The following is a 23319-nucleotide window of genomic DNA, read 5'->3' on the forward strand; positions in this document are numbered from 1 at the left end:
ACAATATGCAAATGAACACAAGTTGAGGTTCAGGGTTAGCCAAAGCTAGTCACAGATCTGTTCAAAGACATCTTCATTCATCATTCTGGTACAGAGCCTGCTTAAGGTTAGACTTACTACAGTCTTAGACTAATACAAAGTGTAAAACTGAATTAAGAGCTAGTTGAAGTTAGAATTTTAAATGCGTATTGTAAATCTTATTTGCCAAATGACTACACCATGACCAACTTAACCATATTCAAATGGCAACTATTTTGCTCCCATGTTATATTGGTATGCGCATGACATGAGTCAAATGGTTGCAGCAATGAATATGATATATTGCACTAGTACCACATCATTGGTGAGAGGCCGATTGTGGTTGAGGTCCTTGGAGGCTGACACAAATATGTCTGCCTGGACTTGAGCCCATCAATTATATGACAGTACAGGCAACAAAACACCTGGCGGTGTGACCTGGATGCAGATGTGAAGAAGCCTGGACATAATATAGGGGACAGCAGGAGAAACAGGACCAGGATGCCCAGAGAGCTCATGTTTGCAGCCTAAGCCCAAAGGTGTAAGTAAAGAACTACAGGAATTAAAAAATGAGGGAATAACTTTCTGAAGTACTATTGTAGTGTTTTCCTTTTAGATTACAGTTAAATAAAGATGATCTTGGCATTGAGATTCTTTTAACTACAAGGACTACTCTACCCTCCCTGTGACTGATGACAGTGTCTTAATTGAAGGCCAAGGCCAAATAGAGAACTACTACAAAGCATTGTTTTGTTTTTACATGTTTAATAGCTCTGTATTCTGATTGCAATCATTGCTATATAAAATGTTTGTTCTCCCCGTCTGTCTCCAGCTCTTTAGTAAACATAAAAGGCATATTCAGGTTGGGATGCGTATTATCCAATCAGGAGAGACAACTACAGGATGCAGGAATAAATGAAACAAATAAAATTGGAAGAAATTACACAAAGAAGTGAGTGGAGTCAGTGGACAGAATTGCAATTGGAACACTAAATTGAAGCGGATGAATGGGTATTCTTTCTTTCTTTCTTGACCAACCTGAGAATGTTGCTGAAGTGAACACTATAAAAAATATTACTGTCACAATATAGAGCTTTAACCTTTCAACAAAAAAGGAAACAAATGCTTTGTTTTAACCAAAACATATAACTTCAACTACATTTAAAGGGAAATGTATGATACAAAACAATGAGTTGCATTCAGACGTGAATCGCATCCCATAGCCATTCCTCTATACCACTGAGAACTATAGCATTTCTCTGGGTACAGTATACGGTGATACAGTATACGTCTAAAGTAGTAGATGGAGGAGCACATGTGTTGGATGCAACCATGTCCCAACAGTGTGAATTGACTACACACCAAACAATTCTGTAAACTGTAAGACTAGTGAATAAAACACCTCATGTAGTAATAGTGTGCTTCAATCTCCAACTGTTTAAGCATGGAAACCTTGAGCCAGAACTAATAAAGATGACAAGACTAAGAGTGGAATGCTGAAAGAGATTCAACTGATTCAATGGAGGAGACAGACACATATACAGTACTTGTATCTTCATCTGAGCTACGTATGCTGTAAGTCGGGACTCACAACTTATATTGTGGATGTGGTCTCAGCATACAGGATCCCAGGATGGCTTTCAGCCACTCATAATTCTAAACACTTTTTTGGTTTCAAACCTGCCCAGGATAATAGTGTCAGAAATCCCATGAATAGCTCTGCAGTTGTAGTAGTGACTGATGAATCTTTGTAAAATGGTTGTTGCACTACTCTTGAACCATCATTGTTCAAGTTTATTATTAAGCATTTGCCAATTTATTACAATAATATTTCAAACTTAAATCTTTAAATTAATCATTCATACTATGAATGATTATAGTGAAATACAAGTAGGCTACAAATATGCCTATACAAATTAAGTTTCAACGTTCCCTAGCTTTCACCTTTATAAAAACCTTGTTTCAGACTGCTTTGTGAAGATACAACACTGGAGAGCCCCAGGAGAACAATGTTGAAGCTTTATAAAATGGGTGAAGCTGCGTTTAAATGATGCCCTCTGTTTAAATAACATCAATGTGATACAGTACGTAAACGTATAACTTATAAGTGTTTGATCATGACATTCTCATAGCTGGGCTCATTATTCATGATGCCTTCATTAGCGATAACCTCACTGAGGCTTTCACCATCCGTTACTGGTTTCACAGTTAAGTGCCTGCTTTCATTTTGTTCAATCTCAGAAGCATCACTTTCTAATCCAACCGCTGCAACTGTCACCTGTGACCCTGTGTCAGCTAAAGTCACCTCTGACACACTCTTCAAAATGGATGATAGTGGTCTCTTTGGAATGCCCTCTTCTGATGTTGGAGAGTCATTATCACCCACTGTGCCATTCACATTGGCGGAAGAGTGGTTCTTCCTACTAGGCTTTCGCATGATAACCTCGCCCGAAGGCACCCCTTCTTCCCAGACACTAGCCCGGGACCCAAGACTCCTCCTGGGTGGCTTTGTGATTCCTTCAGCCACCTTTGCCTTGGGCCTGCAAGTTGTCTCCTGATCATTCCGTCTCTGGAGGCTGCCTAGCCGGCGTAGCATAGCCTGCACAGGACCCTCAGAGGTAGCCTCCACCTTAGATATGGGCCTACCCGCCTTACCCACTGTCACATACACTGTGGTGATCTTATCAGTTTCTGGCTCCGCAGAGTGACCACCCTCAGGGGAGGATGCTGGCACCGGGGCACCTTTACTCGCAGCAGTGTTGGACATGGTGCGTCTTCTCCCAGCAGCCCCTGGGGCTTGTGGAGTGGCACGGCATGGGATGGCTGAGTACCTGTTTGCCTCATCGTCTGCTGCCTCACTCAACTCTTGGTTGTCCACACCTTTGCCATCAACATCCTCTTCTTCACTCACCACACCTTCAACGCCACCATCGTCCGTAGATCGCGCAGCACTTCCTTGAGCTTGCAGGGCAGAAATCATGAGAACACCCCATGGGGACTTGGGCTTGGTACGTGGCGGCCCAGGTGGAGCACCCAGGTCCTGGGCTGAGCCACAACGCTCTTTGAAACGGGTGCCTTCAGCAAAGGAGACAGAGGGCCGCTTGGACTTGGCGATACTGGAGGTGCGTGGGATGGCGAATGGCAGAGACATGTCCTCACTGCTGAAGCCTGAAGGGTCCAAGAACATGTTGCATTTGGAGCTCATCTCTTGGAATTCACCACCGGCCACTGCTGGGATGTCTGTCCAATGGCAAAAAAAGGGAGATGAGAGTTTAACCACCCTTTGTCTACTTTGGGCATGTCATTATAGGCAAACATTTTGTTTTAACTGTGAAAATAGCAGATCTACAAGCTTGTAATGTGACATAATGTCTTGTGAGCTTTTGGATCTATTTTCACGATGTTTTAAACAGAGCTTACACAGACAGAGCATCAGCATCAAAGGAGTAACATTACAGTGAGAATAAAGAGTAAACTTTAGTTTTTCTCTATCCTTACCTTCCCTTGGGGGTACACAGTAAAGCGCCTCTCCCTCCTCTTCGTCACTTTCAAAAGAGGAGGCCTCAGTCAACCAGCCACAGGATGGGGGCTCAATGAAACTGTGGTTGAAGGTCAGCTCTGGGTCATGGTGTGAAACTGTGGGGTGAAAAGATGGAAACCAGAGATGCAGTGACAAAAATGTTGCTGATCAAGCAAGGCCTTGGTTTAAAGGAGAATCTGCATGCGTGTGTGCGTGTGTGCGTAATCACTAATGTTTGTGATTTTCTTTTTGTATTACATTAGATCGGAAGTACAACCATTTTCAACTTACTTTGACCAGTATGCTAAAAAGGCACAAGTCATTGTATTAAAGGTATATTCAGTGATTTCACTTAATTCAAATATCACTTATTTTTTTGTTTTGTTGTGATAATACTCCTTACTATAGAGTGTGCTGACCAGAGTTCCTCCCTGTCCCCAGTTAACCCCTGGGGTAAACAAAGAATTCGTTTTTTTTGGCTTTGGCCTTCCGCCAATCATGATTGAACGGGAGCGGGCCTTGGTGTGCGTGCTGTTGGCCTGTTGCTTGCCCCCCCCCACTGTAGTGCGTGCATGTGCACATCTTGTTACCGGGGCAGACCGGGGGGGGGGTTCCAATTCACCCAAATCACTGAATGCTCCTTTAAATCGACTACATAAAGATATAAAGTTATAAAGTAATAGAATTTGAAACCTCTTTATTCACAGGCCATGTATATTATTTTCTTCTTCCTTTTCTTTCCATTAGGCCTATTTAATTGAGCAGTACTTTACAATAACACTGTTCATGGCAAATTAAACAGAATAAGTATTTCCAACTTCCAGCCCAACTCTTGACTGGCTGACACAGTCTTGTTGAGTTAAGCGAATGAGCTTTGGAATCTCTGACGCTCCCTTTAGAAAATGAGCTGCTGCATGGCCACCAGTAGAGGGCAGGGCAGCTCTTGTGTAAGTGATTTAAACAAAGGTTTTGGAGTAGGGACCAAGTTTGTACCTTTCTGAAGAGACATCAGACTCACCTGTGACCCGTGGCAAGCCAGAAGACCAGGCAGAGGCACAGGGGAGAGAGGCACTGATATTAGCCAGAACATTATAGACATGATGTTTCATCCCAACTGATGTGCCAACATCATCCACCCTAGGAGACCATGGACAGGTGTGGTTATAAAAGGTACATTTCGGTATCGTAAATACATGAAGAAGACAGGACATTATGCCATAAGACTACATTAAAGTACAATTAACTTTCTCAGACTGATTCATTATGTCATATTCTGATATTTATTTCTCATTTTGGAACTCAATGTAAACATTGTATACTAGATGAGGGAGTAGTACAGACCTGTCTTTTCCATCCGTAGGACCTCCTCCACAACACAGACAACAGCAGAGTACAGCCAGCAGCAGCAGAAATACTGGCACAAGCACACCTGCTAGGATAGCCCCATGGCCACCTGACACACACACACACACACACACACACACACACACACACACACACACACACACACACACACACACACACACACACACACACACACACACACACACACACACACACACACACACACACACACACACACACACACACACACACACACACACACACACACACCTGATTAACACCAACTGTACCAACGAAAACACACAGATGTGGATGGATAGATGGACAGACAGACACATACTGTTGAGGCAAGCACCAGTAGCTGGGTCACAGCTGACACCTTCTCCACAATCACATGCTGAGGAGCAGTTGAGGCCATACTGGGAGGCGGGGCAGCTGCTGTTACAACTAATACAAAACAGAGGGACACTTGATTACATAACAGTAAACCTGTGGGAAGCTGCAACCAACTCTTGGTTTGTGGTTGAAAATGTTGAGCAGGCTAGTTAATATTAACATCAAATACTTGCTGAACTGAGGTTAAAGTTAAAGCTGAGGTATCTTTAATTCCAGAAAAAAATAAATGTATATTGTGTGGACTTAGTGATGGTCAATATGACTTAAAAGTGATAACAATATTTAATTGTTGATGTTTGATACACTGTATCTCAGTTATATATCGGCCTAAACGGTCTTCATTACACAACTCAGAAATGTACTATGATGGAAATGGAGATTGTTGGAGGATACAATGTAAACATTACTATATTTATTTAGTATATCTAAATAGATTTTTATTATTCTGTTCATTAAAATATATTGATCTGGAAAATTCAATATAGCCAATAGAGGTTTTACAGCAGGACAATTAACTCGCATAACATCTCTTGAAAAGAAGAGAAGAAAAGTTCACTCCTCGCCCAATTTTCAAATAATTGTTCCAAGAATTACTCGGAGGAAGAAGTGCCAACTTCACTTTGGCAGACTGTTTTGCCCTTTTTGCATGTCCAATCCAGGATCAGACAGTCTGCACATTAAACCTCTGCGTGTACGTATAACATTAAACAGTAATAACAATCTATTGTTCTTGTATCAAAGTAAAAGGCTAAATTGAATGTGTCCATAAGTATGAGTTGCCTGAGCAGCCAATACAGACAGTGCACAAAAAAATATCCAACCAAAGTCAAATATTGCTTTAGGAACAATCCATTTAGTCGGCGCAGCTTGTCTGTTGCTTTCTCAGCCCTCTCACCTCTCTCCCTGAAAGCCAGGCTGACAGACACATCTTCCTGTCACATGATGGCAGTTACCATGGAAACATGGGCCACAGAGGAAGTGGCAGGCGTCTCCATATGTCCTATCAGAGCAGATCTCCTCACACCTGGGAGGAAGAAACAATAATCCAACATAAAACAATTTAGCTATTACTGTGTAGGACATCCCAATCTTACTTACAGTAAGATAGGAGGATATGGTTAGATATAGTGATAGAGATACACTATCTCTTACATACTGTAATATGTGCTAACAACCACTAATTAAATTCCAATGCTTTTTAGAGAAAACGTTCTTTGTGAGAGATGTTTGGGCGGGGAACTGACAATCTCTACATTGCTGCAGAGCATTTCCACACAGATTGACAGTAAACAATACTGTCACATGGGATAGTTAAGAAACTTAAGATTTACCTTAGCTGCAGTCACATAGGATAGGACAAAAGGTATAGCATAGATATACAGAACCCAAACACAAATGCACACGCCCACACACCCACACACAGACACACCTTGGTCCAGTCCATCCAGGGTTACACTTCCAACAATCTCCTGTTCTAGGGTCACAAGTATCACCACGCTTGCAATTAGGACACTTTTTCAAACAGCCCTCTCCATAGTAATCAATGGGGCAAGGACGGTCACATCGTGGGCCATACCACCCTGGCTCACAGTCAGCACACAAACCATCAACGGGAGAGCATGGTTCTTTACAGTAACCACAACTATGGACAAAATAAAGACAAAAATGAAAGGTTAGCCACAATAATAGCAAACAGAATCATGATCTAAAGCTACAACCAGTGGCTTATTTTAACAAATACATTTCTATTTGGACTAATCAGTACGTTAATACAATTTAACATCTGCAGTTGTTGGTGACCTCCATACTTCCATTGAGACAGTTTGTGTGTGTGTGACTGTGTGTGTGTGTGTGTGTGTGTGTGTGTGTTCCCTGTGACATAAGACGCAGACTTACCTCATCTTACACCCACTGTCATACTTGCCATCTTCACAGGGCTGATTGCAAAACAGACCTTTGTACCCTGGCAGACATATACACTGTCCATTAAGTGGGTCACAGCGGCTGTGTGTTAGGTCACAGTTGCAACGTCTGTCACAGGTGGGCCCCCACCAGCCTTCCTGGCAGTCGCACATTCCAGTCCGCTGGTTGCACTGGGACATGTAGCAGTTACAACTCAGGCTGCACTTCTGCCCCCAGTGTCCAATGTGGCATTGACACCCGCCAGTCAGCTGGTCACAGGTGGCACTCAACGCACCCCCGTTAAAGCACTGGCAGGGCTTGGCACACATCGGACTCCACCAGCCCTCGTCACATGTGCAGTTGCCGTGGACTGGGTGACAGCGCCCGTGGCGGGTGCACTTGCAGGTGTATTGGCAGACTGAACCCCATCGGTTGGCATTGCAGGTGCATTCACCAGTGACAGGGTGGCAGCGGCCATGTGGGTGACACTGGCACACTTCGCGGCAGTCCGGTGCCCAGAAATCAGGAGGGCAGCCTGGCAGAAACAGGCAAAACAGAATGGATGCCTGAGCAGGACATCTAGCAACATTACATTATTTTTAAGTTTTTATTTTGTTTAACTTTTATTGAACTTGTCCATCGTCCCGAACGGCGAGATGTCATTGCAACATTGTCTTTGGATTGGTTTGTTATTACATTTCAGAATAGCACATGGATAAAGTTAGTGGCAAAGTCAGTGTCAAAGCAAGTTTAACGTTGTTTAATGCAATCAGATAGGACTTGTCTGTTTGGATGTATGGGCTGATAAGGCCATTTGTTGCCACTCAGTAGGCGTTCCTGCATAACTTCCGGGTATGATGATGATGTCACGCGCATATGCTCTATTGTTTCCACCCAGACAGTTCTAGCCCCTACAGTGAAATTAGCGCAGATGTGCTAGTTACATTTGTATTAACATACTGTACCCTACCTTACAGCTTAAAAAAAACAATTATTCATTAAAATATGTCCTGGATTGTGATTGCTTCAAGAACAAATTCGTATTTACAATAATGGCAAGGCAAGACTTATTTTCAAGTTTACATGTAGTTATAATATTTATATATTTTATATAATAACAAGTCCGTATGAATATTAATTTGATTGATCAATGGTATATTTGAATGACCATGAAACTATAACTAAACAGTGGTGTAGTGTTTTATTGGTTTCAATGCGACTCACGTGTTTTGCAGTGGGCTCCATAGAAGCCAGGTGGGCAGCGACAGACACCAGGATACACACAGAGCTCATCTTTCTGGCAGGCTTGCTTACCCTCACACACAGCTACACGCGCGCACACACACACACACACACACACACACACACACACACACACACACACACACACACACACACACACACACACACACACACACACACACACACACACACACACACACACACACACACACACACACACACACACACACACACACACACACACACACACACACACACACACACAATTTAGGCATTTAGCAGACGCACTTAATCTAGAGCGATTTACAGTAAGCAAGAACAACACATGGTACTATATCAAATACATAGAAATAGTCATCAAGGATCATAAGCAAGCTAAGAGCCTAACATCCGACACACACACACACACACACACACAGCAGTGAAACTGAAGCATCACCTCACTGTACAGTGGGGTCACTGTGCAGTTTAGAAGTAGCAAAAACATATTAAATATAACCTGTTTGTTCAAAACTCACGTATCGTGCACTCTGTTCCTTCCTGCTTCCATCCAGTGCAACATACCAAGGTAGATGGGTCCCTGTACATTGGAGGGTTTGTTACTTGTAGTCATCATGCAATACATGTGCAGTGCAGTGAACAGAGGCACCCTAGAGGTGTGCATGATAGTTTAGCTACCAAGTGCCATACTTCAATGTCAGTTTACATCATTGCATAGTTTAAGAAATGTTATGCAAGGAAGAGAAATGGCTTAAAACAAACTTTCAATTGCAATCAGGTTTGTCTTTCTGTGATTAAGTTCAGCGGTTATGAGTGTCTTGTACAACATGTTGAATCAATCAATCAATCAATAATTTGAGATCTGAGATAAGCATTACTTAACATACATAATAAGGCACAAGGACAGACGTAAGGCATAAGCATAAGACATAAGGATGATAGAGCCATACCTGAGATTCTGGCAGACGTTTCTCCCGTCGATGTCTAGTGTCTGTGTGGAGGCCAGAGAGCAGCAGAGCAAAACAATCACAGCTCCCAGGAGCCCCATGTCTCTAAAGACGTCCTAATACTAAACTAAAACCAACGACTAAAGTCCCCGCTCTGGTCTCTTGTCAGTAAGTCCAGCTGTGTTCTCCACACATCTCGCCCTCCTCTCTTCTCTTCTCTAAGTCCTTATTTTCTCTTCCTTTTTCTTTAATGTCTGTTTACCTCCAACTCCAAAAAGGAAATGGAAGTCAGTCTATCGTTCTTTCAAAACCTCCACCCTTTCTCTTTCGTTCATTCTATCTCGCTCTCTCTCTCTTTTTCGGGTGTGTGCCTTGTGGCTCTATGAGAGGTCCCCATGGATTTCCTCTTCCCATTTCCTGGGGAAGTCAAAGCCACTTCCACCTATTGAAGCTGACCCACAGCTTTTTAAAGATGGACACACGCACGCACACACACAATCTACAGTACACGGTATACAGGCAAGCATATACAGACGTACACATGCACACAAACACACGTGCACAGTAGTCACCTTTTCCCAGAATACTTCAGTGCCTCAGAGGGGAGTTGCTTGAATTAAGTCATAGTGCATCTCCAATGAGTCATCAAACATACATAGTATGTACAGAGTTACATGATGGTCAGTATCATGTAAAATTATACTGACATGATATTGACCATGATAGTGACATGATATTGACCATGATGCTGACCCTGATACTGACCAGACCAGACCAGTATCAGGGTCAGTAAGGCCGAGGGACGAAACATCCGTACTTGATCTGCTGCTGGGGTTTTCATATTCAATACATAAGAGATCCTAAAAGGACCAAGACACAACAGACGGATGTTTCCACACACACACACACACACACACACACACACACACACACACACACACACACACACACACACACACACACACACACACACACACACACACACACACACACACACACACACACAATTCATGATTGCATTTTAAATAAGATCTTTATTCAGGTTTAGTTGCCAAAGAACCTTTTCATAACAAAAAAATAAACATGTGTACAAAAATACATTGTATACACATTTAATGTGTAGGAAAATATGAAAATATGTGACAAGGATCAAACATTTTCTCCTGCAACAACCATATGCCTGAAAACCTTCTTTCACTACTTGTGTACGACTATGGTGTGCAAGCGGAGGAGAGCATTACAATCTAATTGATACATTGTCGTACAACCATGTTCATTGCTGACAATATTTGGCTCATGACATGGTCGTACAACAAAATAGAAATGGGCCAATAAGACACAGCTACTGTGGCGTGTGTGTCTGGCAATAACTTAATAACTACATATGGTTATAGGGGCAGAAGAAAGCCTACTCACCATCGCTCATTTCCCCCAAAGGAAACACAGACACTTCCTCTAGAAGTGAAGCACAGGCTGATGCCCCAGTAAATGCCACACGTCATGTACACAATTGAACACAATCCTTATTGTGATATGCTATCGCAGAAATCCTTTTAGGAGTGATTACATTCAGGATGGGGGAATACAGTGTATGTATTCACAGTTACAGAATAGACTGGGAATCAATGGCAAGCTGCATCTTACTTAAGATAATAAAAGTGCTAAATGCCATTAGTCATGACATATTATACCCACACATGGGTTGGGGAAGGACACAAATATACCCTAAGTTAGGCGATTAGTTCAAGTTAAAATTTAAAATATTATGTAGGTTAATAGTATTCTCAATGAACCAATGCCCCCTTGTGGTACAAAAGTGTAGTACTGATTGGTTCCAATACAAGTTTCATTTCATAATACATCATGGTAAAATCTTTGGTTTATACATTTTTTCCCCTCTCTAGTGTCTATACAGTATACACAGTCTCACTGAGAATAATTTGTGGATATATAAGATCAATGACAAAAGTTTTAAAGTATCTCTCTCTTAAAAATGCTGCATTCACATGGAATAAGGTAGCGGTAGACGGCAAACAGCAAAACCTGCTGGACGGCACGGTAAAAAGATTACATATTTTAACATTGATGAACTGCTGTCTGCCGTTACCGTGGCCAGTTCTGGCTGCCGGGCCGTCCTGTTCCGTTTACCGTCCTGCCGTCTACGGCTTGCCTGATTCCATGTGAATGCAGCAGCTGTGCAACACTATGTATGCCAGTGCTGTCCATAATCACATCAATGAGAAATACAGTAACACCAGTGAAACTTACTATACAGGATGTGATAGAAAGTATGATAGAATAAAAGCAAAGAAGAAAAAGGAAATGGTTTCATGACAAGCAATGTCACTTTCACTTTCCTTAAATTCCAAAAGAGCCCCCTTGCTTGACAACCTCTTATTATATTATATTTTAAAACCATATAATAACTTCATTGTCAACATAAAGGATAAGGAAAAGGTTACAAGCACATGTAAAGGGCAGGCTTTTCTTTTCAGAAAAGCAGAAGGCAATGTAGGGGCACAGTGCAGCAGTACATGAGGAATTCACAGAGAAGGCCATGGGTTCAATTCAGCTCACCCCGTTGACCTCAGAATCTCCAATGATCTCCCATGTGGAGACAGAAGTGCTCATGTGGTTGGGGCTCCGGGCACTGCCTGAACCCGTCAGGAAACCAAAGCTATTGGCAACAAGGGAGATAAAACACGCCTGAGGTCAAAATCTACTGCAGAGGGCTAGAGCTAAACATAGGTTAGAAGGATAGAAGATATCCCAGATCTTAGAACTGAGGTGGTGTCAATCTCTTAACTGAAACAGGGGACCTTGCAGATGATCTCTGCAAGGACACTGTGTTTCTGGTGGTGGTCATTGTTGTTATTTAACAACTGTCCCTGTGAGAAATGTGAAAGGTCTTATGGCCTATGGGCAATGATGTGCATGACAAAGCCATCTCATTATTTTCAAGACATATCTTGTGCACAAAAGTCAACTTCGGTGCAACCTCTTGAGTGAATTGAGTAATGGAGGATGGAGGAATCAATTGGGTTAACTTTAACGAACGAGAATACTTCACGCTCTGTCCACTTCATTTTGAAGTGATTACTTATGATGTGTCACACAGCTGGAACACTCCGGATCCCGTAGGGCTGTCATGTGGAGGAGAATATATATGTCACAGGAGAAAGAAAGTAAAACAGCGAAAATAGGCTATACTTTATGTATCCCCTTTTTCACCAAAATAACTTTGGTTCTAGAACTGGTTCTGTACATTTTTGGAACCTTGGTGCTTTCACGGAACCGGTGGCCATTTTTTGATTCCAGTTTCAAACCAACTTTAAGGGTTCTGAACCAATTCATTTTCAGTGGAAACACTCTGAGCTGATTCAATATTAGGCGGGAAGAATAACCGAACCGGTTCAGCCCTGGTGGAAAAGGGGCCACTGATACCCACTCCAAGCAGCTTTGGGAGCCTCCTCTCTCCTCGCTCTCTGCTCCTTCAAAAGCGTTTAGCTGGAGTATTGCTTTAGTACTTAGCTAGTGACTGCAAGCCATGTCCTTGGTGCTGAAAGCTGAATCAATGGGGGTTTCCCTCAAAATGTCCTTCTCAAGTAAATACGCTATCAATCAATCAACTTTTATTTCAGGGCAGTCAGGTGGCGCAGGGGTAAAGAAGTACCTGCCCACCACTGCAGTCTAGGGGTTTGAATCCACTGCAGTGCATCTGGCTTGCAGATCATCTACAGTACACAGTATTATGAAACAAAAGGCCGTGTTCAGGGGAGGGAAGCAAGGGGAGTAGGATGGATGCGCCAAGTCCTCCCAGTGGGGGCTCTTCACTGGCAGGTTAGCCAAAAGGGTGCAACAGCAGTGGCAAGCAGTGGGAGGAATTAATTGGCATGACTAAATTGGGAGAAAAAGCTGTAATAATAACTGGATACTCTATTGTTAGCACCAAGATATGTTGTTCAACAACAATGGGTTAGTCGGTTTAGCTAAATAACCAGCGACCAGCAAGAGGGGACCCAAAATTAGTACTAGAAGGGATAGTGTTGAAGTTACACCAATGAAATACAACTAAAGTTAGTCACCTTTTTCATAGTCTTCCCCTGGAGAGGGAGAGCTTCAGTGTACTTCCCTGAAATCTGAGTCACATGTGTGATGTCACCAATAGTTCAAACCTATTATATAGTCCAATATGTGGTAACATGGCACCTTTAACTTCAGCATATACAGGAAGCTGAATGTACTGACATGTTCGGAAAGAAGATAAGCTGCTGTCTTGGAATTATGGGTAATTATTTTGTTGCCAATTTGCATATTCATAGATCCTTGCCTTTTCTATGAGGATAAAGGTGTTGATATGCAGCAAAATCAAGGGGGTACTTTTATATAAAATAAATAAATAAAAAACATTATTCAAAATACAACATTTTTGTGTGTCATTAATATACTGTACATGGGAAGGGTGTATTTTGAAGGGTATTATATACAGTCTTTTAGACATCTGTATGGATCTTTAGGCTGAAACTTGTACTCACAGATTTCTGATTCGAGATTCGGCTGGTCTCCCATCGGTGCTGTCCTCTTCTGTCTGCTCAAACAAGGGACCCTTCTCTTCCTCATCACTGGCGGTGGAGACAAATGAAAACCATATGAAATATGTGTGTGACTGTGTGTATGTGCGTGTGTGTGTATGCGCTCGCGCGTTTGTTTGCGGTTTACATTTTTATTTTAACTAATCTGTAAGGTATGTTAACTAGTACATGTGCAATTATGCACTAGTCTCACCTTGCCAGATGATCGGACATCTAAATTCAATGTGGAGGAGCAAGTGTCATAGACAGGTCTCTAGTTTTTGGGCGGTGCGCTCAACAGGGAACTACTCAGCGCAGTAAGCTGATTATAAGCCAAAATTGTTACCGTGGATGTCATGTTCCTGATGTCATGTGGGTGTGTCAGCAATATCCCACTAACAATGTGCAATGGTTTTATGAGCTGAACATTGAACAGTAAAGGTTATAAAGGTTATAAGTAAAAACCTGACTGTCAGTTATACCGCCTGCAATAAACGTGCATTCTTAACCACTTGAACTTTGTTGACTAGTGTCCCCCAGGGGTCCAATAGAGGGCATGCGCATGCATAAAGTGAGTGGCAAATCGAGTGGCAAACTGAGTTTAACTTTGTTTAATGCAATCAGATAGGACTTTCTGTTTGGATGTATAGGCTGTCAAGGCCAGAAAGCAGTTTTTTGCCAATCAGTAGGCGTATTTATCGGTGTTATCGGTGTTGCGATGATGTTGCTACTCTGGATGATATTACTGTGGACTCCAGCATCACTGTTATGTAAGGAATCTGGGCATTATCTCAGGAATCTTATGTCCCACAAGAACTCCCACATGAAACTAATTTCATAGATTGCCTTTTTTCACATACAGTACTACATACCATTGCAAACATCTGGCACTTCCTGTCTCAAAAACATGCAGATAGACTAGTCCACATATTTGCTACCTCAAAGCTGTATTGTTACAATCTCTTATTATCAAGCAACAAGTCTCTAAGACACGCTTAGTACAAGAACAATCATATTTCTCTCATATTAGATTCTCTGTTCTGGCACCCTGTCAAATCCAGAATATAATTTAAAGTCCTTATCATCACCTACAACGCCCTTACAAGGCCATGAAGTCCTATAGGCTGATTTTGTTGTTTATTTTCCATTTCAAATACAATTTTACTTGTGGTTCCTAAAATCTCCAAAAGTAGAATGGGAGGCAGAGCCTTCAATTATCAGGCTCCTTTCTCTGGAACCATCTCTCAGTGTTGGTCCAGGACACCCTCTCTATGTTTAAAAGATGTCTTAAAGGGATTGTGACATTAAAAAAAAGGTTTTGGAATTGTTGTTTTTTTTAGGTTTTCTAATCTCAATTGCACCCAAAAAACATGAACTTTTAACATTCAGTAGATTTTCTGTGATCTGGGGTTTTCTGGCTCAAACAGGTGCTCTGATTTGCCGGCAGTAAGTGACATCACTTACTGCAAATCCCATATATGTCAATGGGATTTGCCAGCAGATGTCACTGTTTCACTGTGTTGCCTGTTTTCATTGTAGCTCAAAAGGCCCAAAAAACCCCAAAGAAAACTTCAGACCACAGAAAATCCACTGAATGTTCAAAGTTCAGGTTTTTTGGGTGTAATTGAGGTCATAAAACCTAAAAGAAAAAAGAAAAAGAAAAATAAATGAAAATGAATGTCATAAAACCTTTAAAACATTAACTTCAAAATAAAAAGCTTATATACCAGTTAAGGCTGCCTCAGGCTTACCTTGGACTAGCCTTTAGTTATGCTGCTATAGCTTGTTATAGACTGCCGGAAGATTTTCCATGCCTCACCAAGCTCCTTTCCCCATTTCTTTTTGTGCTTTCTTGCCTCACAGGCATCCATGGATCATGATTATGGACCCCCCAGCAGCAGACCGAAGGTTTCCATGGAGTATAACTGCACACTGTTATTATAGTCATAGTTGTTGCTGTGCATTGTTGTGTTTCTCTCTTCCCTTGCCCCCCCCCCTCTCTCTCTCTCTTTCTCTGCCCCCCTAAAGCCAGGTTCAGTTCAATGTTGCTCATGAGTCATGGGTGAATTGTTGGATCTCTGTAAATTAAAGAGCATAGTCATAACCGACTCTGTATCTAAAGTGCTATGACATATTTTTTTAGTCAGTTACTGCAGCACACAGTGATACTGCTGCTGTGTGGCAAACTTGCATGCAAACCCTCACTTGTGCTGCCGATAACTCTTATCGGCTTAATTGTTATTGCTGCTGTTGTTTTGGGAAGAGAGAGAGAGAGAGAAAATAATAATAAAACGTAAGACAAGAGACAGAGTAAGAGTCAAACCTGCTGCATTCATCCACATGAATTCCCAGCATCTTGGCCTTGATAACCGTCCTCTGTTTCCTGATCGTGGAGCGGATAGCATCTAGCAGGAACCCAGGACACCTTTCATCATTTATGATCTCCCTGTGGACAACACACACATATAAAATAACTTAATAAGTCAGATCACTGATGTGATCAATATTATAAATGAAAAACGCAACATTAATTCTATGCCATTGTAAAAACCATTACACCCAGTTATATGTGGCACCACAATAGTTTAAATGCCTAAAATGTATATAACACCCCACTGCACCTCTGGTAGTAGTTCAGCTCCTCTTGGACCAGGAACAGGTTGGTTCTGAGCTCATTCCTCTCGTGTAGTATGTCGCGTACCTCCTTCTTGGTGAAACAGGGTGGGTCGGGATCACCTGTAGTCTGTTCCATAGACGTCAGACGTGGACTGGACTGTTGAGAGATGGTAAAAATGGTCAGTCTGTGTTTGATGCAAGGTTGAGTCCAAATCCCTAGCCTCCACAGCTTATCTGACGTTAAGCGGTGCCCAAAAGGTAGATCAGGATCTACCAGTATAGATCACAAAGGCTTTGCAGGTAGACCACATGACATGGCCCTAAAAAAATATATAATTTTAATATAAAAAACTATTTTTGCATCTGCCGCTTGAGATGACCTGAGATGACTTGATTGATTGACATCAAAAAGGGCCTGTCAGCTCAAACACACAATGCAATACTTGTTGTTGCGTACAATCATCAGTAGCAAAGTCAAATACCAAAAATAAAAACCAATGGGATGATAGTTTTATTTTGCTGGTCGTTTTGAAAGTAGCTCTGAAGTAAAAAAAGTGTGGGCAGCCCTGGTATAGATGATTATATATATATATTCATTCCGTGGGTAAATCCCTGGCTGTAGGCTACCCACATATTGGTAGCATATTACCTATATTAGCCCAATATTGGCGTTACGCATTTCAGTTGAATAATGTTGTGTGCGCACGCGGAGAAAGACAGTTATTTAATGAAACTCAAGATTATAACGTCCTGTCTCGCTGGCGCCGTGTATGGCTGCACGGCTATTCCTGTGTGTGTGCGTGTCGTGAGGCGAAGATTCCTCTCCTTCCTTGTTTTATTCTCCTGCGGACAGGACTGTCAGGGAGACTATCAGAGCAGCACAGGGGAGTGGCTTAAAAGACGGGGTAGTAGTTGCCAGGTTGGCGAATTGTAAGCGAGTCGTGTGTGTTGAATGGCATTTGAATGGCATTTGTGGGCTTGTGAATGCATTTTCTCACATGTAATTTGTGCTCACTTGCATAGACCTGGCGAATTTAGCGTGGTGAAAGGGCAACAGTGTTCCGGGGGTGTGGGTGCTTCGGGCGATAATGTTTGTAGTAAACAAATGCATTGGCGGCGTGATTGTGGAAGGGAGGCATTTTTGGTGGCAGTGCCAGTGCCATTGTTTGGCGGGTGGTGTCGAGTTTTGGCGTTCGGCGCGATAGGAGGAGATAGGTCCCGGACACTGCGAAGGTAAGTGTGTGACGTCACTGCTGTGTGAGTGTGTGTGGGTGTAGTGTTTAAGATGGTGTTGTGCGTGTTGCAATAGCGACGTAGCTGTTGTGGCTTTGGGTTTCTTGCCATGTGTTGGGTACAAGTTCTCCAATATAGAATAGATATATACTGTATACCCTGCAGAGAGAGAGACAGAGACAGACAGACTGGCGTCCTTACTGGGCTACTAGGGTTAGCGTTGCCTCGCTTCGTTTTGAGGCGTTCTATCTCCTTCTCTTTCTGTTTGAGGTCAGCCTCCATGTCAGCCTTCTTCTCTGCAGCGCTCGTCAACTGGGCTTGCAGGACATTCTGCCTGTGTCGTAACTCTCCGTTCATCTTCATGAAACGTTCCAGTTGCTCCTGGAGCTGGGGACACAAAAACAAAAACAAACAAACAAACAAAAAAAACATATGATGAATTAGCTCCCAGATTGATGTGAAAGGACTCAGTACATAGGATTTAGACTTAAACAGCGGGGGAGGGGTGGAATGCAGGACCGAGATGACAGAAATTCTTTAAAACAAAAGCTAACATTCACTTCAGGCTATAGAAGGAAATCTCCTAGGTGTCCATTTGAGCAGACAGAGATGCTGGATAAACTGTGTGGTTTATCCAGTCTAACATTCACTGATTTCACAACAGTCTGAGTCACATGATCCCAGAAGAAAAGAGTAAAACATAAACAAACCCACACCCAGTAGTTACTGTTTCAATCATTACACGACAGAACATGTCTACACACGCACGCACGCACACACATGTATGCACACACAGAACCTGTGTTTTAGGGAGTCACTGCCTAGACCCTAGACTCATCCCAATTCCAAAGTGTGGCTCATCCAGTTATGTATCAGCACACTTGCTTCACTGGCTGACAAACTAAACATTTTATCCTTTATGTCATTGTCATAGCACAGGACAACAAGTAGGGTAGGGCATTTCCCAGTCTATGAATTGCTGCTCAACTAGTGGACAATGAACAAAATGGCACTATGTGACTATTATATTAACAAAAGCTAGTAAATGAATAATAATTACTGTTTTCCACTTACAGATTAGTAGTACACTTTTGCACATACAAGGTGGAATAATGAAGAAATGTGAATTGGTGCAGGAATGCATATGAACGTGATAGTAATAAAAGGAGTGAAGTATCAGTCAACAAGGCAGAAAAATAGGTCACCCACCTTGATAACATAACTGTGTTGTGCATAAATGTGTTTGTGCGGGTGTCCTTTCATTGATACTATAATCTCAGAATGTTGTTATATTATAGATTTCTATTTCTACTATTTTAGATTTTCTTTCTTTCTTTTTTTTTTTAAATTAAAGTGGTTATGTGTGTCTGCAGGTTTTTAAAATACTGTACCACAAAGAATATACGGTATATATATATATATATATATATATACACATACATACATACATATACACATGTAAAGAACAGTATTAACAAGAGCGTGCAGCTAAAAATAGCTAAAATGGATCCATTTGAACACAGGTTTTTTTCTTTAAAAAAAAAAAAGGTTTTGGACATACAAGGTTTCCACCCGACAGCAATGATAAGCATGTGTGTGTGTTAGCTCTGGTCCATATAACGACTTCATGTCTTTAGGGCTATGGACCAGAGCATGTGTGTGTTAGCTCTGGTCCATATAATGACTTCACGTCTTTAAGGCTATGGACCAAAGCTAGTGTGTACACTATGTACATTCTGTGTCTCTCCTTACCGCTTCCACCTCTTTGGAGACCGTGGAGATCTCCTGTACTTTGGCCCTCAGCTCGTCCCGCTGCTTGTCTACTACTTCCTTAAGCTTCAGCATAACCTCTCTCTCCTGTCGTTGCACGCGATCTGACACACAAACACATGGATATGGTTTTCAAACGTTAAAATGTTAAGGACATCCATAACTTTGAGTGTGTACAAATGGTACAAAGTGTGTACAGAATGGAATATTTGAATATTTGGAATATTTGTGGCAGAGGTTCATCATTGGTATCTAGGAAGTGTGTGTGCAAAGTTTGGCATCGACCGGCTTAACGGTGCCGGAGATTAGCTGGTAACGGACGGACGGATGGACATACACACACGGACGGACGGACGGAGTGCAAAACATACTCTCTCCCCAAGCCTTCGGCCTGGTGTAGGCAATTAACTACCACATGACTAAAAGTCTAACTAATTTAGTTAACAATCAAGTAAATTGTTGTAGCGATGGAAGCTACAGCATTGACTGTCCCACATACTGTAGAACAGGGTCAATGTGGAGCTATAGGAAACTGTAGCACCTGAACAGCTCTTTCCACATGAAAGGCAATACACCCATTGCAGTAAAGTCACAAATGTCAGAGCACAAATAATGTAGATAAATAGATAGACCTTGTCCAAATATATCTAGTCAACATCAGAAATACATTTGAAATGCACTTGTGGATTGCAGGACACTCACTTCACAAATAAATCACAGTATATTAATTATGTCAGCATTTGGCTGTTTAGTGTTACCACATGTCCTAACAAGTATGAGTCAGCAGAACGACTCCATTCTCGTGGCTCACATTACTTTGGAATGGTTTCTGTTTAGTGCTAAGTGTTAGTGAGTTAGTGACTATTATTTATAAGGAATTAATCTAATTCACTGGTTATTTTTTCATGATTTTCTAGTCTCCTGTAACAGAACTGGAAACTGTAGCAGGATGGAGGTATTTGGGAACTTTAGGTTAAAGTTATATTCAGTGATTTCACTTAATTCAAATATCACTTTTTTTGTTTTGTTGTGATAATCCTCCCTACTATAGAGTGTGCTGACCATATAAGGAGTTCCTCCCTGTCCCCAGTTAACCCCTGGGGGTCAAAAGACCATAGGTTTCGTTTTTGACTCTCTATCCTGATTGGACGAAAGGCTGGGTCCCACAGCCAAAAACGAAACCTAAGGTTTTTTGACTGAAATCACTGAATATACCTTTAAAGTCATCATAACTCCAGTTCTCAAATGTCTGGTAGTTATGTGCTCACTAAATTAAATAATTTCATCATCACCATTATAAAACAATATTGATGGAGTGAAAGTGATGTGATTGCTGACCATATTTACTAATAAATGAGTCATTAAAGCAGCATTGCAACAATGCATGTTTATGGTTTTTCTGATCGTTGTTTATTTTTCTGTGTTTTGGTTTACTATGACCGTTGGTTTGAAGAAGTTGGTCTATTGAGAGTGAGAGCTCAATAAAATCATCAGTAAAACAGAAATGGCTCATGGAGGGAGTGATAAACAGGTACCTACCCTCCTGGGCATGGCTGCCCCTTAGCCTACTCTGAAGCTCCTGTCTCTCATCCCGGAGCTGCTGCACCTGAGCCTGCAGGTCTTCACACCTCCCCTTCAACTGCTCCTCCTTCTGCTGCGCCTCCTGCTGCTGAGGGAAGGAGCTTGACCGTCAGTGGGAAGCATTGATATACCCTATATGAATATCTGTACCTGTATTTACACCTGGGATAATTTAACCCAAAGCATACACCTCCCAATTCTTTGAGACACGCATACGTGTATTTCGCAAAATTTGGCAGCGACCGGCAACGGTGCCGGAGATTAGCTGGTAACGATGGACGGACCGACACACACACGGCCTGGTGGAGACAATAACAGAAGAATAATGAACAGAGCTCTGCTACAGTGTATTGAGGGATGAGACTCACTCAGCTGCACTGCCTTTAATCAGATTGAAAGTACCAGTGAAAGGAGTGAAAGGAAGTAATATCCCCCCGCGCGCACACACACACACACACACACACACACACACACACACACACACACACACACACACACACACCACTTCCTCTGCTCTAAAACAGTAGTCTGTAGCACTGTAGGCGTAGCAGCAGCATGGCACTGATCAGCAGGTGCATCATGATATTGAGGAACCTCAATATATATAGAAGTGTGTGTGTGTGTGTGTGTGTGTGTGTGAGAGAGCAACCTGTCAAGTGGCATTTCTTCCTCAGCCTATAATAGTGGGAATAGGCATATCCGTGGATATGCACGGCTTAGGAAGCTGTGGATATGCACGGCTTGGGATACACTTCGTTCAGTAAATTGGCGGTGACCTGTTCAGTACTTGGCCTGGGTAGCAATCAATCAATGTCACAGTCAAAGTGACATTTGCCACGCATAAACACAAATAATAAGAGTGCACTTGACTTGACTGGGGTCAAGCAACATTAATCAAGCACGTACGCTTGTTGTTGTACAATTTGTAGGCTAAGGTTTTTCATTCCAACGGCAGACCCAGACGGGAGGGGATTAAAGGCTTCCATGCGTCATAAGCGAAAGTGTACAGATCTGCAAGGCAAGCTCAGAACCCTATCATATCGGCTATGTTTTCGCTCAGCGACACCGCCGCCGTACGAGTAAATATAAACGGGATGTCTTTCTTTCCTCACTCGTATTTCATGAGTCTTGTCGTTGGCCTCCGCGTCCTTCCCGGCGCGTTGTTTCTTCTGCTGCTGCAGCTGCAGCGTCTCGAAGGTCTTGAGCAGCTCCTCTTCCCTCAGCTTGTGGCCATGGTTCCTGGAGGCGAAGCTCTCCAGCAACTCCAGGACCTTGACGATCTTGGGCACCAGTCCCGCGGCGCTCTCGTTGCCGTAGCTGTCGATGAGCCGTTCCACCTCGGAGCCGACCAGCTTGGCTATGTCGTAGACGTCGTCCACGGTCAGCGCCGAGAACGACCTTTCAAAGCAGCCGTCTGTCTTTTTCGCTTCTGGTATTAAAGGCGTGCTGTCGCTCGCCTCGCATGTTATCTCCATTTCTGCGCCCAGTCAGCTCAGCAGCAGGGCAGACAAGTGCACTTTATCATTCGAAAGTTGAAACCGAGACTACATTTACACAACCGCGTAGAGGTTATTATCTGAAAAGCAGGCGTCTCAAATGTCAGCGGACAACATTCTGATTCGTGATGAATAGCCTACAACACACGAACTTGAATTAAAAACACAACTGAGATCACCATGTGCAGTCAGTAAGTTGTTGTCCAAAATGCAATAAGGTCCACAAAACCGCTACACCCGCTCAGCATTTTCTCCAGACAACACATCCGTATTGTTTTTTGTCCAGCCATAAAAAATATAGAGCTCACAATAATAAAAAGAACATCGAGTACAAGGCAATGCAGTTGCACTGTAGCAGACAGAACTGTTGCCTCACTCAGCCCTGCTATGTTGGTCCCTCCTACTCCTCCTACTTTTCTGACCAATGTAATAAGAGTACTAGGCTACTACATGTTAACGCATGCCAGCCAGGTCGACCATACTCTAATCGTAATGCATGAGAGAGAGCATACAAATTACATTTCCTCTAAAGACAACGCAAATCAATCAGCCGAACATTCAGAGAATGTGTGTTTCACCGATGGATAGAATAAAATAGGCTTGCTCATAAATGACAGGAGAGGAGCATCTGCTATGCTCTAAATTTGAGAGCATAGCAGATGCTCCTCTCCGACTCAGTTTGA

General features: G+C 42.4%; 2 protein-coding genes across 4 annotated transcripts; both read right to left on the bottom strand.

Annotated features, from left to right (window-relative positions):
• Positions 1-1687: 1687 nt before the first annotated feature.
• scarf1 (scavenger receptor class F, member 1) lies at positions 1688-9846 on the bottom strand. The gene is made up of 11 exons (XM_083772834.1): positions 9373-9846; positions 8941-9002; positions 8405-8506; positions 7175-7715; positions 6708-6920; positions 6174-6302; positions 5223-5329; positions 4880-4991; positions 4557-4675; positions 3517-3654; positions 1688-3258 (listed from the first exon to the last, which is right to left on the bottom strand). Exons 1-11 carry the CDS (start codon positions 9468-9470, stop codon positions 2120-2122), a joined length of 2760 nt encoding a protein of 919 aa, XP_083628960.1. The 5' UTR covers positions 9471-9846; the 3' UTR covers positions 1688-2119.
• A 537-nt stretch (positions 9847-10383) lies between these two features.
• Positions 10384-22988, bottom strand: rilp (Rab interacting lysosomal protein). 3 transcript variants are annotated; one of them, XM_083773595.1, is made up of 9 exons: positions 22253-22987; positions 21099-21228; positions 19542-19663; positions 17991-18176; positions 16562-16713; positions 16264-16386; positions 13905-13991; positions 13455-13508; positions 11924-12046 (listed from the first exon to the last, which is right to left on the bottom strand). In XM_083773595.1, exons 1-8 carry the CDS (start codon positions 22613-22615, stop codon positions 13460-13462), a joined length of 1212 nt encoding a protein of 403 aa, XP_083629721.1. In that variant the 5' UTR covers positions 22616-22987; the 3' UTR covers positions 11924-12046; positions 13455-13459. The 3 variants fall into 3 exon arrangements, with proteins under 3 accessions (XP_083629720.1, XP_083629719.1, XP_083629721.1); XM_083773594.1 differs by lacking the exon at positions 13455-13508 and having other exon boundaries at positions 10384-12046; positions 21099-21225; positions 22253-22988; XM_083773593.1 differs by lacking the exon at positions 13455-13508 and having other exon boundaries at positions 10384-12046; positions 22253-22986.
• Positions 22989-23319: the final 331 nt, after the last annotated feature.

The sequence above is a fragment of the Protomyctophum parallelum genome, assembly GCF_964188405.1.
Source record: "Protomyctophum parallelum genome assembly, chromosome: 9".
Lineage (NCBI taxonomy): Eukaryota > Metazoa > Chordata > Actinopteri > Myctophiformes > Myctophidae > Protomyctophum > Protomyctophum parallelum.